At 39.1% G+C, this 14,965-nt stretch overlaps 1 protein-coding gene across 1 annotated transcript; it reads left to right on the forward strand.

Annotated features, from left to right (window-relative positions):
• The first annotated feature begins 3,963 nt into the window (after positions 1-3,963).
• On the forward strand, positions 3,964-8,113 carry LOC109242997. The gene is made up of 5 exons (XM_019409890.1): positions 3,964-4,279; positions 6,177-6,433; positions 6,705-6,916; positions 7,059-7,326; positions 7,656-8,113. Exons 2-5 carry the CDS (start codon positions 6,179-6,181, stop codon positions 7,944-7,946), a joined length of 1,026 nt encoding a protein of 341 aa, XP_019265435.1. The 5' UTR covers positions 3,964-4,279; positions 6,177-6,178; the 3' UTR covers positions 7,947-8,113.
• The last annotated feature ends 6,852 nt before the right edge of the window (positions 8,114-14,965 follow it).

Here is a 14,965-nt window from a genome sequence, read left to right on the forward strand (position 1 = left end):
TAAAGTCATAAAAAACCGAATTTTACAAGTTTGCTAAATAGTAACCATAATACATTTTCAGGCCCAAAATCAATTAGGTTCATGGAATTGTATTCTGATTTTGTACTAAAAAAATAAATTGATCAATGGCCTTTATACTTTTTAAATATAAATGAGCTTTAAACCTAGCACTTTGACATAAGAAAATAAAGACTTAGGCAAATCAGTAGGAAAATTATCCAAAATTTAACAAAAATTTCAATTTGTTAAAAAACCCTTTTTACTTCTATTTTAAAAGATAAACAAAATATAGGTAAAACTTTACAAATTTCATTATAAAATTTTTTCTCAAACTCCTTCACACAAATATGCATTGGGCTAGAGTTCACTTGGACTCATTATTATCATGCCCAAATCTTATCTTTTAAATTCATTTATTTGTCCACAAATGGATATTGGGCCAGAGTCATTTGGACTCATTAGTAGGCCCGAATCTTCCTGAATTAAATGTGTTTAACTGATTGAATGCTTAATAACATTGTCTTGCCCGATTCATCCAGACTCAGTCAGGCCCAAGTCCTTTAGATTTAAATTCATTAGTTGTTTGAGTAATAGACAATATATGTCTTGGGCTAGAGTCCATTTGGACTCAGTCCTTGTCAGGCCCCAAACATTTAAATCTGGGCCTGCCTGGTAGTTAATACGTAAGCTGGCCCATTAATTAAATAACTGTCTCACATAGTTTTTGAATCTTTACACCTAGTTAAATGACATGGGGTACTTAGCTTAGAGACATAATCACAACTTTAGGTACACTTTAAATTGAATTAATTATTACAATTATGTACTCGCATGTGTGACATTGTTGTGATGCCCAAGATAAACCAAGGTATACGTTCGCGTGACCATGGTCAAATATTTAGTACATAAAATTCATTAATCATATACTCGTAGAAATGCTTTAGGCGCGGTTTTTAAATTGCTATCATGATTACGATTCTTTCAAATAAATTCAAAGTATGTGTTCGCGCAACTTTGACCAAACCTTTTTCTTAAATAAACTAAATGTTAGGAATCGAGTATATGTACGCGTAACTCATCTTAAGTTAATACGGATATTCAAGTTATTAATAGCGGTTAAAAGGTAAAATAAACATAGGACCTAAAATGAGTAATTAGACAAAATAGGCCAAGTATAAATTGCTAAGTGACCGTGCTAAAATCACGGAACCCAAAAATGCTTAACCCCTTCTCACGGGTTAACAGAATTTCTTACCTAGTCTTTCTAGCTTCGCAGACTTTAAACAAAGTCAAATTTTCTTCGATTTGGGATTTAAAATAAATCGGTGACTTGGGACACCATAAAATTATCCCAAGTGGCTACTCTAAAATTGAATAAATAATCCTATTTCGATTAATGTCACTTAAATTGGAAAAACTCCCTTATATCCCCTTCGGGTAAAAAGGATGTGTGACAGTTGATATAAACCTTTCCTCCTCTAGTCTACTTTTTCTTTTACTTTTGAAATCGGCTAGATAGCCAGTTATTTTAAAATAGTTTTTCTTAAGATGACCTTTATATCCACAATGCTCACAAATGATCCCCGGCCTTTTACCTTTAAAATATTGACCCCTTCCTGCTAGCATGGTAAGTGGTTCCCTATGTGTATCAACCAAACCTAAGGACCTTTGACTCTCTTCCTAACTGACTATTGCATACGCTTCATTAACAGTCACTACATGCCTCTTTTCAAGCACATTACTCCTTATATCACTATAGCTTTCATTTAGTCACATAAGAAAGTGCAGCAAACACTGTGACCTCAAATGTTCAACTGAAGATCTAGACCGCTCACAATCACACGAGGACAGGAGTACTAATACATCAAGTTCATCTCATAAATCCTTCATTTTAGAGTAACAAGTAGTTATAGAGTCAGTACCTTGTCTCAATGTTGTAATGATTATGTTGTCCAAAGGTGATAAATTCTAGTCAAATCTGATCTATCAAACCTCTCCTGGAAATCGCTCCAGACTTTTCTCGCATTCGAAGCATAGACAATGATTGGCATCAATTCACTCGTTACAGTGCTTCATATCCACGACAACATAATTGCATTGCATTTTTCCACTGTTCTGCCAATTCGCCTCTGTACGTGCTCTTCACACAAGTTCCGTCCACAAAACCTAGTTTACTCTTTCTGCGGAGCGCCAATTTCATCGACCTGCTCCATAGCGCGTAAATTTCCGGCCCTGTGAGCTTGAGCGATATTAGTACAAGTCTAGCAGCATCTGAGGGTTGCAAAAATAGCGGATGATTGTGATCTAGTGAGGCGACTTCATTTACTGCCATAGCTGATTAGATCAGAGTTCCAACGAGCTTCGATTCTTCAAATTTCTTCCTAATTCTGATGAATTCACGATCGCCGCTCTGATACCATGATAAATTCAGCTCAATTCATTAGGAATAGTACACATGCAAGCAAAACAATATCGAAGGAGAAGGAGAAGGAGGGAAGAAATGGAGAGATGCAGAAATGAGATAAAAAAGATGAGCTAGTTTTCTTTCTTTGGTGTTCATTACACGTGAGTGGTCCCTTTTATAAGCCACTTAACCGACTCCAATTAACTCCTCATTCCTATTTACACTTTAGTCCCTCAACTAGTTACAAGTACGTCTCAGTCTAGTCTATACAATAATAAAATTTCCTCCAAAACCACGTCAAATCTTTTCGAAACTCACTATTGATATTTAGACTCCTCAAAAGATCCCTAACAATAACCAATAACGCTCACTTGAAACAAAATCACACCTTCACAAACTCCGAGTTTTTTAAACTTAAAGCTCAAGCTTCAATACTCGTTAATGGAGTATTTCAGATATTTTTACGACATAGGTGGGGAAAGTAGTGATTTGTTTCGAGTGAGTGCTATTGAATTTTATTGTGGGATCTTTTGAAGAGTCTAAGCTAGTAGTTGGACATAAATTTGGTTGAAACTTGAAAAAAGAGTTATTGAAGTTGTATATAGAAATAATTTTCGGAAGTTGAAGTTGTGTTTGGACATGTATTTTATTTTAAAAAAAGTTGAAGTAATGTGAGTGGAAGAAAAAATTTCACCCAAGAGGAACTTGAAATTTTTTGTAACTTTTTTTTTTTCAAAACTGATCATATTCTATGAACAAACAATACATATTTTTCAAGATGTTTTGAAAAAAATAGTAGCCAAAATCTATAGCCAAACGAAAATTAAATCTCAAATTTTAGGGAGTTTGGAGAAGATTTGTGGTTCTTGATCAAATTTTAGATTTGAGATTGAGATTAAAGGTGAAAATTTCAGATTTATATGTCTATAATAGTTTTTTAGTAAGTTTATACTAAACGATCTGGACGTGACAAAAGAAATAGTTTTGATTTATTCGCTATAAAAATATCATGATGATACGTGTCAAATGTATTTCTATTTCTCTTAAATCAGGACGCAATTAAATACCAGAGACGGAGCATTATAGCCTGTTTGGCCAAGCTTTTTTTGGCCAAAAGTGCTTTTTTTTTTTTGTCAAAAGCATATTTGGCCAAAAATTGAGGGGTTTGGCCAAACTTTTGGAAGGAAAAAAACTGCTTTTGAGGAGAAGCAGAAGCAGTTTTGGAGAAGCAGAAAAAAGTAGCTTCTCTCCAAAAGCACTTTTTTGAGAAGCACTTTTGAGAAAAATACACTTAAAAGCAGTTTTTTAAAGCTTGGCCAAACACTAATTGCTGCTCATAAGTGCTTTTCAAACTAATTAGCCAAACACAAACTGCTTCTCACCAAAATTATTTTTGAGAAAAGCACTTTTAAAAAAAAGCACTTATTAAAATAAGCTGATTTTTGCAGCTTGGCCAAACGGGGGATTAGGTAGCCTTTAGTAAGGTTCGGTATTTTTGAACCCGAAAAAAAAAAAGTTACGGTATTTGGGTGAAAAATTCGTTCTCCATTGGGACAAAGACAACATCAAATAAAATCAAGACAACAATGCCGTCCTAACTTGAAATTCTCATATACTACTTACTAGATTAGATGCTGACATAGTACTGTAGTGTTATTAATCCCTGTGGGCTCTTCCTCCTCTTCAAGTGTTTTATTTTACTGCTCTTTTGAAGTGGATTGGCAGCATAATTCCTTCCACAGAATTACCCACTGCTCATTCTCTCATTTATACATATTAATACTTTGTTCTACTGGCTGTAAATCAAAACAGCTGCTTCTGCTAGAGCTCACACCAGAAAATCCAAGAATAACACCCCATTTCGTCTTTCTTCAAGTGGGTTCGCTTTCAATATTTGATCTTTTTTCAACAATTTTGCCTTCTTTTTTGTTGTTTTCTTAAATCATTGAAATTTAGGATTGGTCTGCTGATTTCAATTGTAAATGTTGTGTTACACCTTTTCAGCTGATTTTTGTACTAATTTGGGATAGTTGCTACTAATCTGATATTTGCTTTCCTTGTGCTGTTTTTATTTCTCCATTTTGTAAAGAAAAATGGAGAAATGAAAGAATATTCTGCTTGTGTGTATTCTGAAATGAGCATATGATGAACAATTTGCTTAAATGAGGGGCTAATGATAGATGTGTTTTTCTTGAATGTGTTAATTTATGTTTCCAAAGGGGAATGCCCTGTAGACTGTAGTCATTGGCTTCTTGATTATTTGGTTAATTGTATTCTTTTAACATTAAATTCAGCAGATGCAGTTTTGAACCATTAGATTTAAGATCTTTACTGTGATAATGGGGTCGGACTTCTTACTGAAAGCCATTGTGTGGCTTACTGAAATTTGAAACTCAGTTTTCATATCAAATCAAAACTTAAAACGTTTTGATGTGTGCCATTTCCGTTACCTAGGATGTTCTGATGTGTGCCATTTCATGTTGTACTTGTAGAAACATGCTCAGGCGCGGTGGTGGCAAAATGGTTAAAAGAAAACAGTTAACCACACATATTATCCACTAAAAAATGAGTTGGATAATGAACTATTTAAAAACGGGTCAAAAATGTATAAGAACCATATTATCTATTTAGAAAATGGATAACCAATGGATAACTAATGGGTTTAACTTTTATATTCGTAAAGCCTCAAATTGGGGTTCCTCAAGTTTGGAAGACTAGGAATTCTCTCAAAGGTGATCATATTCGAGAAGTATTATGCATCGGTTAACCCGTTCTTTATCCGTATTAAATATGGGCCGGGTCAGAAAATTTATCCGTTTTTTCATTACCCGCTTTTGACCCGTCCCATATCCGGCCCGACCTGCCCATTTTCCACTCCTAATCAGGAGTGGTTTTTTACGTGAGAAACTTGTTATTACAATTGCATTGCATATTTTAGATGATAAATTATTATTTGTTGTAGTGGCAGAATCTTGCTCGTTCCTTTTATCTTTCCTGAGCGAGGGTCTACCGGAAACAGCCCCTTCTTAAAGGTAGAGGCAAGGTCTGCATACACACTACCCTCCCCAAACCCCACTTGTGGGATTACACTGGATTTGTTGTTGTGGCAGAATCTTGTAAGATGCAGAGCATTTGAAGTACAATTGCAAAGTTTTTTCGAGCATGATAGTGAACACAATGATCTGTCACCAAAAAGTGCTATATGGCTTTTTTGGGTCCTATCTTTTAATGCCTTATAGTGGCCAAGCTTCACTTGTGCCTTAGCTACCTACTAAACACTTCTCTCATATCTGTTCTTGTTGTATGACATCTAATGGCAAGTGCCTTCCAGAGGTGTGATTAGAAATCTGAGTTCTACTGTCAAAATTATGTTTGATAGCGTTCTTAAGACACATGCCCTCTATCCAGATGAATATGCATTAGGTCAGATAGACTTTGCTTGGATTTCTCGTAATTTAGGAGTGAGCTGCAAGCAAATGTGGCAGGGTGGCTCTCGGCAGAATGTTTGTGGCAGCAAAGTCAACAGACGAGCGAGGCACAATAAGTTTATGACTCACATTTCTGTGACGTATAGCATTTATGTTGTATTAGGATAGATGATTGGCTGTGGTTATGCTGAGAATGGTAGTGCGGATGCAGCAGCCATTACCCGTTATGTGTTATCACTATTCCATTGTCTGCCGCATTCGAGTGTCCTCATTACTAGTAGTTTTTGTCTATTTAGTTTTGCACACCATTTCTCTATTCTCTTATTTATCCCTTCTCTTTTCAGTTATGATTGCACAAATAGCAGTAGCAACAACAGTTGGAGTACTGGGATGGGCTTATTTGGCATTACTTAAGCCTCCCCCTCCAAAAGTTTGTGGCTCACCGGGTGGTCCTCCAGTGACTTCGCCAAGGATCCAACTCAGCGATGGGAGATATTTATCCTACAAAGAGGAAGGCATTGCCAAGGAGAAGGCAAAGTACAAGATCATTATTGTTCATGGCTTTGATAGTTCTAAAGACTTGAAGTTACCTATTTCTCAGGTATATATGAAATTTAGCAGATGAAAGGTTATAAAACTGAATATTTAGCGTCTTCATTTTAGTAGCTAGTACATATGGGAAGAAGCAGTTCGTCTATTATTTCTTATACCTCATGTTGAGAAGATGGAGAAACTTATAAACTTACGATGGGAGTTGGATTTGCAACATTAATATAGTTTTTTTTAATACTTAGAATTGGAGATCGTCTTTAATAAACCTTTAGTACTTGAAATTTGTGTTTCATTTTGCTGATTCTGTTTTAAGTACCCAGGACCTCATACAAGAGCTACAAATATATCTCCTACAATATGATCGTGCTGGTTATGGAGAGAGTGATCCACATCCAAAGCGCTCAGTAAAGAGTGAAGCATTTGACATTGAGGAGCTAGCTGATAAGTTGCAACTAGGACCCAAGTTCTATGCGCTTGGCTTGTCCATGGGAGCCTATCCTCTGTGGAGTTGCCTAAAGTACATACCGCATAGGTATCATTTTCATCTTTTTACATTCCTATGATTTTCAGAAATGACCTTCACCCTGTTTCATATTGTTTAAATTAGAAACCCGTAGGACGGTAGGAGTTCCATTTTCAGTCCTTTTTATTCGACAAATTGAATGTCCGCACAGGTTGGCTGGAGTTGCCCTTGTTGTTCCATTTGTAAATTACTGGTGGTCCTGTTATCCTGCAAAACTATCAAAAGAAGCTTTGGGAAAGATGCTTCCTCAAGATCAGCGAACATTTCGGATTGTACATTATGCCCCATGGCTGGTTCATTGGTGGATGAACCAAAAGTGGTTCCGCGCTTTAAGTATTACGGAAGGGAATATGGCCATATTTAGTCCTCCAGATCTAGAAATAGTGAAACAGTTATCAGGTGCCCCTAGTCCTGGTCAGGTAAATGATTCTCACTTTCATTTTGGATGAGAGAGAAAGATTATATTAATTAAAGAAAGAGGATTTCCCTGTTATAAAACAAGTATACAAAGCAAAGAGATGTATATAAACTTAGTCCTTTCTACAAAAGATGTCGCCTAGAGATGTAGGGATCCCAATACTTTATGCCAAGAGTAACAAGAAACATCATGATGTTTCCTATTTGGGAAGCTGTTGTATTCCTTCCCTGATGATATGTTTTTAAATATCTAGCCAAATAAACATTTCGATGAGGTCATATCAAGATGTGATCTTTGGTTGCTTGTTCTCTTCTCTATGTTTTTCTCCAGGAAAAAGTTCGACAGCAGGGCGAGTTTGAATGTTTGTATCGGGACATGATAATAGCTTTTGGAAACTGGGACTTTGCTCCAACGGAGATTACAAATCCTTTTCCAAATAACGAAGGTTCTGTCCATCTTTGGCAAGGACACGATGACAGAATTATCCCACGTGAACTCAACCGTTATCTAGCAGAGAAGCTTCCGTGGACTCAATATCATGAGGTTCCTAATGCTGGACATTTGTTAATTTACAATGCTAGTTTTTGTGAAACCATCTTGAGGAAACTTTTGACTAGTTGAGTGAAACTGTATGATGTAAATTTAGCATCCATCATGTATCTGTGAGTAAGACGGTAACTACCTTTGATTAGCAACTTAACTGATAATTGTGAACTTCATTAGCTTTTGTAATAAATCTGAGATAAAAGTTTATCATTATCTACTGTTTCAGCTAAGGTTCTCTTATTTATCCTTGAGCTTTTGCTCTTAAATTATTGTGTTCAATTTCTGGTTTTTCTGTAAAACAGTTGACATGTTTTAGGCTCGACACGTGCGCTCCATGTGTATGCCAAGTTATGTATACACAATTTCGTAAATTGATATCAAGACTATTAAAATATAGATTTGAGGGAAAATTATACATAAAAGAATAAAGTATAAGTTTGGTATATAATCAATGTGTATCTGTCACGACCCGGAATTTCCACCATCGGGACCGTGATGGCGCATAATATCGTACTCGCTAGGCAAACCAACGTTAGAGTTTTATTCACCTTTTTCCTTTACATTTCAGAGATTAAAATTAACAAAGCTAAATCAAACTGAAATAAATGCGGAAGTACATAATTAACCGGCTATCTATATACTATTAACAATACCGAAACTGTTACCACCCAGAACTAGTGTCACAATCCACGTACATGCTACGAATTACAACAAATACTGGTCTGAAAGAAATTACATCTGTCTCGAAAGAAAAGAAAACAGGAAAGTAGAAACATAGGAGGGGACGCCAGGGCCTGCGGACGCCAGCAGGACTACCTTGGGTCTCCTAAATGAAATGCCTGCAACCGACCTCTCGATCAGCCACTACCAGCTCCGAAATCTGCACAGAAAGTGCAGAGTGCAGTATCAGTACAACCGACCCCATGTACTGGTAAGTGCCGGGCCTAACTTCGACGAGGTAGTGACGAGGCTGCGGCGGGGCATTTGCAATATAACCTATATAGAGTATATAATAAAGGAAAAAGGAAGTACGAGACAAAATGAAACAGGAACTTGCATAAAAAACGGATACGGTACTCAAATATCTTATCAATACTCAGCTATAACCAATCCTTAAGAGAGTTCAAAGCTACAGAATAAACTCACAGCAGAAGAAGAATACATAAACGACAAACTGATGCGGCGCGCATCCCGATCCCACTATATAATCAGTAACAATATGAACATTCACCCTTATTTCTCCGTATCAATCCACCCTTATTACTCCTGTTGCGGTGCGCAACCCGATCCTACCGTACAATACCAATCCACCCTTATTACTCCTCAATATAGCACCCTTATTCATCCTGTTCCGCGGCAACCCGATCCCACCAGACAATAGTAATCCACCCTTATTACTCCTCAATATATCACCCTTATTCCTTCTGTTGCGGCGTGCAATCCCATCCCACCAGACAATCACATTTCACCTTTATTCCTCCTCAATATATCACCCTTATTCCTCCTGTTGTGGCGTGCAACCCGATCCCACCATATCACTACCAATCACACAACAAGAATAGAAATTTCACAATTTGGCTCAAACCCTCCACAATATTTAAGCCTCAAACCAAAGCAAACAGAAGGCTATACAATATGAAAGTTCACTCAACTGATACTACACAGCGAGACCAACCAAATTATACCATGAAACACCGGTAAACCAACTTAAATCAATGATGTAATACAACGAAACTACGGAATAATTAATACCTTCAATGAAGAAAATAACATCTAACAAGAATCAATTAAACATGGAAGCAACAATAAGCATGTAGCAGTTAAGACAGGAAGACAATATATTAGGAACGGGGAAAGAAACAGGCTAAACAGATAATTTGGTGGCGCATAGGTACTCGTCACCTCACCTATACGCAACACATATGGATTTTCACATAGCAATTAAGTCGGGGATCCCTAATCCCTCGAGTCAAAGTTAGACACAACACTTACCTCAATCTAACGACCAACTCAACGCTCAGTTATCGCTTTTCCTCTACATTCCACCTCCAATCCACTCGTATCTAGTCATAATTAACTTAATAACATCAATTATTTCTAAAGAAATCAATTCCAATGCATAAGTATAAGTTTTCCAACATTTCCCCCAAAAAGTCAAAAACCGACCCCGAGCCAGCTTGGTCAAAACCCGAAATTCGGACCAAAACTTGATTACCCATTCACCCCCGAGCCCGGATATACAATTGGTTTTGGAATCCGACCTCAATTGGAGGTCTAAATCCCCAAATTTCGAAATTCCTAAGTTGCAGATGTCGTATTTGCGACCTAAGCTGCATTTGCGAAGCTCGTAAATGCGAGAAAAGTATCGCAAATGCTAACTCCTCGCATTTCTGCAGCCATCGCTAATGCGAAGTCCCGGTCGCAAACGCTAACCTGGACTTCCGCAAATGCGGCCTATTCTTCGCAAATGCAAACTACCCAGTCCCCTCCCCTGCTTTGCAAAATGCAAACATTCTTCGGAAATGCAAGGCTTGCATTTGCGAGCCAGACCTCGCAATTGCGAAGTCTGCAGACCTGAAGCATACCAGCAATTTTTTCTTAAGTCCAAATCACTCCGTAGCCTATCGGAAACTCACCCGAGCCCTCGGGGCTCCAAACCAAATATGCACACAAGTCTAAAAATATCATACAAACTTGCTCGTACGATCAAATCGCCAAAATAACACATAGAACTACGAATTTAGCACCAAATTGCATGAAATTTTCAAGATAGTTTCAAAACTTCTATTTTCTCAACCAAAGGTCCGAATCACGTCAAATCAGTCCCTTTTCTCACCAAATTTCACAGATAAGGTATAAATATCATAACGGACCTGTACCGGCTCCGGAACCAAAACACGGACCCAGTATCAACAAGTTCAATTATTAACCAAATTCTTAAAACCTTTATAATTTCAGTTTTACAATTTTCATCAAAAAATTCATTTTTCGGGCTAAGGACCTCGAAATTCAATTCCGGGCATACGCGCATGTCCCATATTTTACTATGGACCCATCGGGACCGTTAGAACCCGGGTCCGTTTACCCAAAACGTTTACCGAAGTCAACAAAAATCAACTTTTTAGGCCAAAAATTGTTATTTCTTTAATTTTTCACAAGAAGCTTTCCGGATACATGCCCGGACTGCGCACGCAAATCGAGGAGGGATAAAATAAGGTTTTGAAGACCTCAGAACACGGAATCGAGTTCTAAAACATAAGATGACCCTTTGGGTCGTCACATTCTCCACCTCTAGAACAATCGTTCGTCCTCGAACGGATATAGAAAATTACCTGAGCCGGTGAAAAGATGGGGATATCTGCTCCGTATCGGACTCGGACTCCCAGGTAGCTGTCTTAATAGGCTGACCTCTCCACTGCACTCGAACCGAAGGATAACTCTTCGATCTCAACTGACGAACCTGCCGGTCTAGAATAGCTACCGACTTCTTCACATAGGTCAAATCCTGGTCCAACTGGACAGTGCTGAAATCTAATACGTGGGATGGATCGCCGTGATATTTCAGAAGCATGGACACATGAAACACTGGATGCACCGCTGATAAACCCGGTGGCAACGCGAGTCTTTAGGCCACCTCTCCTACTCGACAAGGATCTCAAAGGGCCCGATGAACCTAGGGCTTAACTTGCCCTTCGTCCCAAACCGCATCACACCCTTCATGGGTGACACCCGAAGCAACACTCTCTCTCTGACCATGAATGCCACATCACGAACCATACGGTCGGTATAACTCTTCTGCCTGGACTGAGCTGTACGAAGTCTATCTTGAATGATCTTAACCTTATCCAAGGCATCCTGCACTAAATTTGTACCCAACAATCGAGCCTGACCCGGCTCAAACCACTCAACCGGCGATCGACACCGTCTACCATATAATGCCTCATAGGGAGCCATCTAGATGCTCGACTGATAGCTGTTGTTGTAGGCAAACTCCGCTAACGGCAAGAACTGATCCCAAGAACCTCCAGAGTCAATAACACAGGCGCGGAGCATATCCTCCAAGATCTGAATAGTACGCTAGGACTGTCGTCCGTCTGAGGATGAAATGCTATGCTCAACTCGACTCACGTACTCAACTCACGCTATACTGCCCTCCAGAAATACGAGGTAAACTACATACCCCGATCAGAAATGATAGACACGGGCACACCATGAATACGAACGATCTCACAGATATAAATCTCGACCAACCGCTCCGAAGAATAGGAAACTGCCACATGAATGAAATGCGCTGACTTGGTCAGTATATGCACAATAACCCAAACTGCGTTGAACTTCCTCTAAGTCCGTAGGAGTCCAACAACGAAATCCATAGTGATACGCTCCCACTTCCACTTAGGAATCTCTATCTTCTGAAGCAAACCACCAGGTCTCTGATGCTCGTACTTTACTTGCTGACAATTCAGACACCAAGCTACATGTGCAACTATATCCTTCTTCATTCTCCTCAACCAGTAATGCTGCCGCAAGTCCTGATACATCTTAGTGGCACCCGGATGAATAGAATATCAGGAACTGTGGGCCTCCTCTAGAATCAACTCACGAAGTCCATCCACATTAGGCATACAAACACGACCCTGCATCCTCAAAACTCCATCATCCCCAACCGTAACCGGCTTTGGCATCACCGTGCCGCACTGTGTCCCTAAGGACAAGCAAATGAGGGTCATCATACTGTCGTTCCCTGATACGCTCAAACAAGGAAGACCGAGCGACTGTACAAGCTAGAGCACGGCTGGGCTTAGAAATATCCAACCTCACGAACTGATTGGCCAAAGCCTGAACATCTAAAGCAAGAGGTCTCTCACCGACTGGAATATATGCAAGGGTACCCATACTGGGTGACTTCCTACTCAAAGCATCGGCCACCACAAGATGGTGATATCATAGTCTTTCAATAGTTCCAACCACCTTCTCTGCCTCAAATTGAGCTCCTTCTGCTTGAAGAAATACTGCAAACTTTTATGATCCGTGAACGCCTCACACGACACGCCATATAGATAGTGCCTCCAAATCTTCAGCGCGTGAACAATGGTTGCTAGTTCCAAGTCATGAACTGGATAATTCTTCTCGTGAATCTCTAACTCCCGCGAAGCATATGTAATAAGCTTGCCACCCTGCATCAATACTGCACCAAGTCCAATACGAGATACGTCACAATATACTGTATAGGGCCCTGAACCTGTGGGCAACACCAATACCGGCGTCGTAGTCAAAGCTGTCTTGAGCTTCTGAAAGCTCGTCTTACACTCGTCCGACCATCTGAACGGGGCACCCTTCTGGGTCAACCTGGTCATCGGGGCTGCAAATCTTGTAGCTGCTCCTTCAATTCTTTTAACTCTAGCGGGGCCATGTGGTACGGCGGAATAGAAATGGGCTGAGTGCCCAGAGCCAAATCAATGCAAAAGTCAATATCCCTGTCGGGTGGCATCGCCAGCAGGTTTATAGGAAACACCTCTGGAACTCCTGAACAACTGGTACAGAATCCATGGAAGGAACCTCCGCACTAGAATCACGAACATAAGCCAAATAAGCCAAACACCCCTTCTCGACTATACGCTGAGCCTTCATATAAGAAATAACTGTCACGACCCAAACAGATGGCTGTGACGGGCACCCGGTACCTTACTTAACTGAGTACCAACATAACATATTTTTTTGTATCATGCTTTCATAGGTAAATGAGACGGAAAGGCTGCCGTAGGATAACTAGAATAAAACATGTAATACCAACTTATACATAAGACATACAGGCCTATAAGACCAAAATGATCACTTGTATACTAAATATGGGCTGACAAGGCCATACAATCTGTTACGTACATGACATATGTCTACAAGCCTCTAAGAGTAAATAAATACCATAAGGGATGGGATAGAGCCCCAACATACCAATCAATACATGTCTAAATCATACTAACCAAATAAGCAACTCCGGAGCAAATGAAGCGCACCAACATCTTCCGCTGAGCTGACCGCCTACTTGGAGGACTCTCAACCTGTCTATCGGGACATGCGGGCATGAAACTCAACGTCTCCAGGCAAAAGGGACATCGGTACAAATAATGTACCAAGTATGTAAGGAATGATAATCATTAAATAATAGGCATGAGAGAAACATGGAGTAAAAGACTCGACATGTAAGTCTGGATAACTCTGCAAATCATGAAATACTTATAGTATCATGCATATGCGTATGAATGTCGTGTCGTGCATAGGTACCTGTGCTCATAACATTATCAAGCCTCTGAGGGCATCCCATCATATCATCTCGGCCACTGTGGGCAAAATCATCAACGCATACCAGCTGATCAGGTGGTGGTGCGTATATAACGTCGTATCCTTTTCTCATATCCCATATACATACCATATACATATATACGCGTAACACCACCTGGTCATGGGTTAATGTAAATGAATGCAATGCATGAGAAGTATATCAATAAAATCTTTTGGAGTGTCATCAGACCATTATGCCTCTGATTAATATCATGAAATAGACTTTATCAACTTACGTATTTTCTAAGACCCATGAACAGACGATAGAATAATAAGACATACGGGGAATCAAGAATATAAGCATCTCTAGAACATTTCTACGAATAGAGTCATTTATGGAAGTTGTGCATTTGCTCGTTTCGTTTGTGGCATATGGATCATGCCAAAAGGAAAGAAGAGATAGCCTTAACATGCCTGAGCTGATTCTCTTGACAATCACCTAACACATGTTAATTGCGACAACACGTAACGACAGACCGTAGTAGGAAAACAATCCGTATGGCTATCCTTGCTGGAACAGTAACGTTTCCATTCCTATCTTCATGAATTGTTGAAGATGTTTATAAATGTCACGTTTTGAAGAAAATTTTGAAAGATGATAAGGAATTATTTTGGTTGAATTCATGAAGTCTCATCTTTAAGTTTAAAAATGAAATCTCATCCGTAAGTTGGTTGAACTCACTTTAATAATGAATTGTTCAAAATTATAAGTTGGTAGGCCCCACTAATTTTGATGACTTAGCCCCTTTAACCTT

Source organism: Nicotiana attenuata, unplaced genomic scaffold (genome assembly GCF_001879085.1).
Source record: "Nicotiana attenuata strain UT unplaced genomic scaffold, NIATTr2, whole genome shotgun sequence".
NCBI classification, from domain to species: domain Eukaryota; kingdom Viridiplantae; phylum Streptophyta; class Magnoliopsida; order Solanales; family Solanaceae; genus Nicotiana; species Nicotiana attenuata.

Excerpts from the sequence above, each read along its gene's own strand:
- LOC109242997 (XM_019409890.1), top strand. The coding sequence starts at position 6,179 with ATGATTGCACAAATAGCAGTAGCAACAACAGTTGGAGTACTGGGATGG. Across the intron at positions 6,917-7,058 it reads CTAAAGTACATACCGCATAG|GTTGGCTGGAGTTGCCCTTG; the intron begins GTATCATTTTCA and ends ATGTCCGCACAG. Across the intron at positions 7,327-7,655 it reads GTGCCCCTAGTCCTGGTCAG|GAAAAAGTTCGACAGCAGGG; the intron begins GTAAATGATTCT and ends GTTTTTCTCCAG.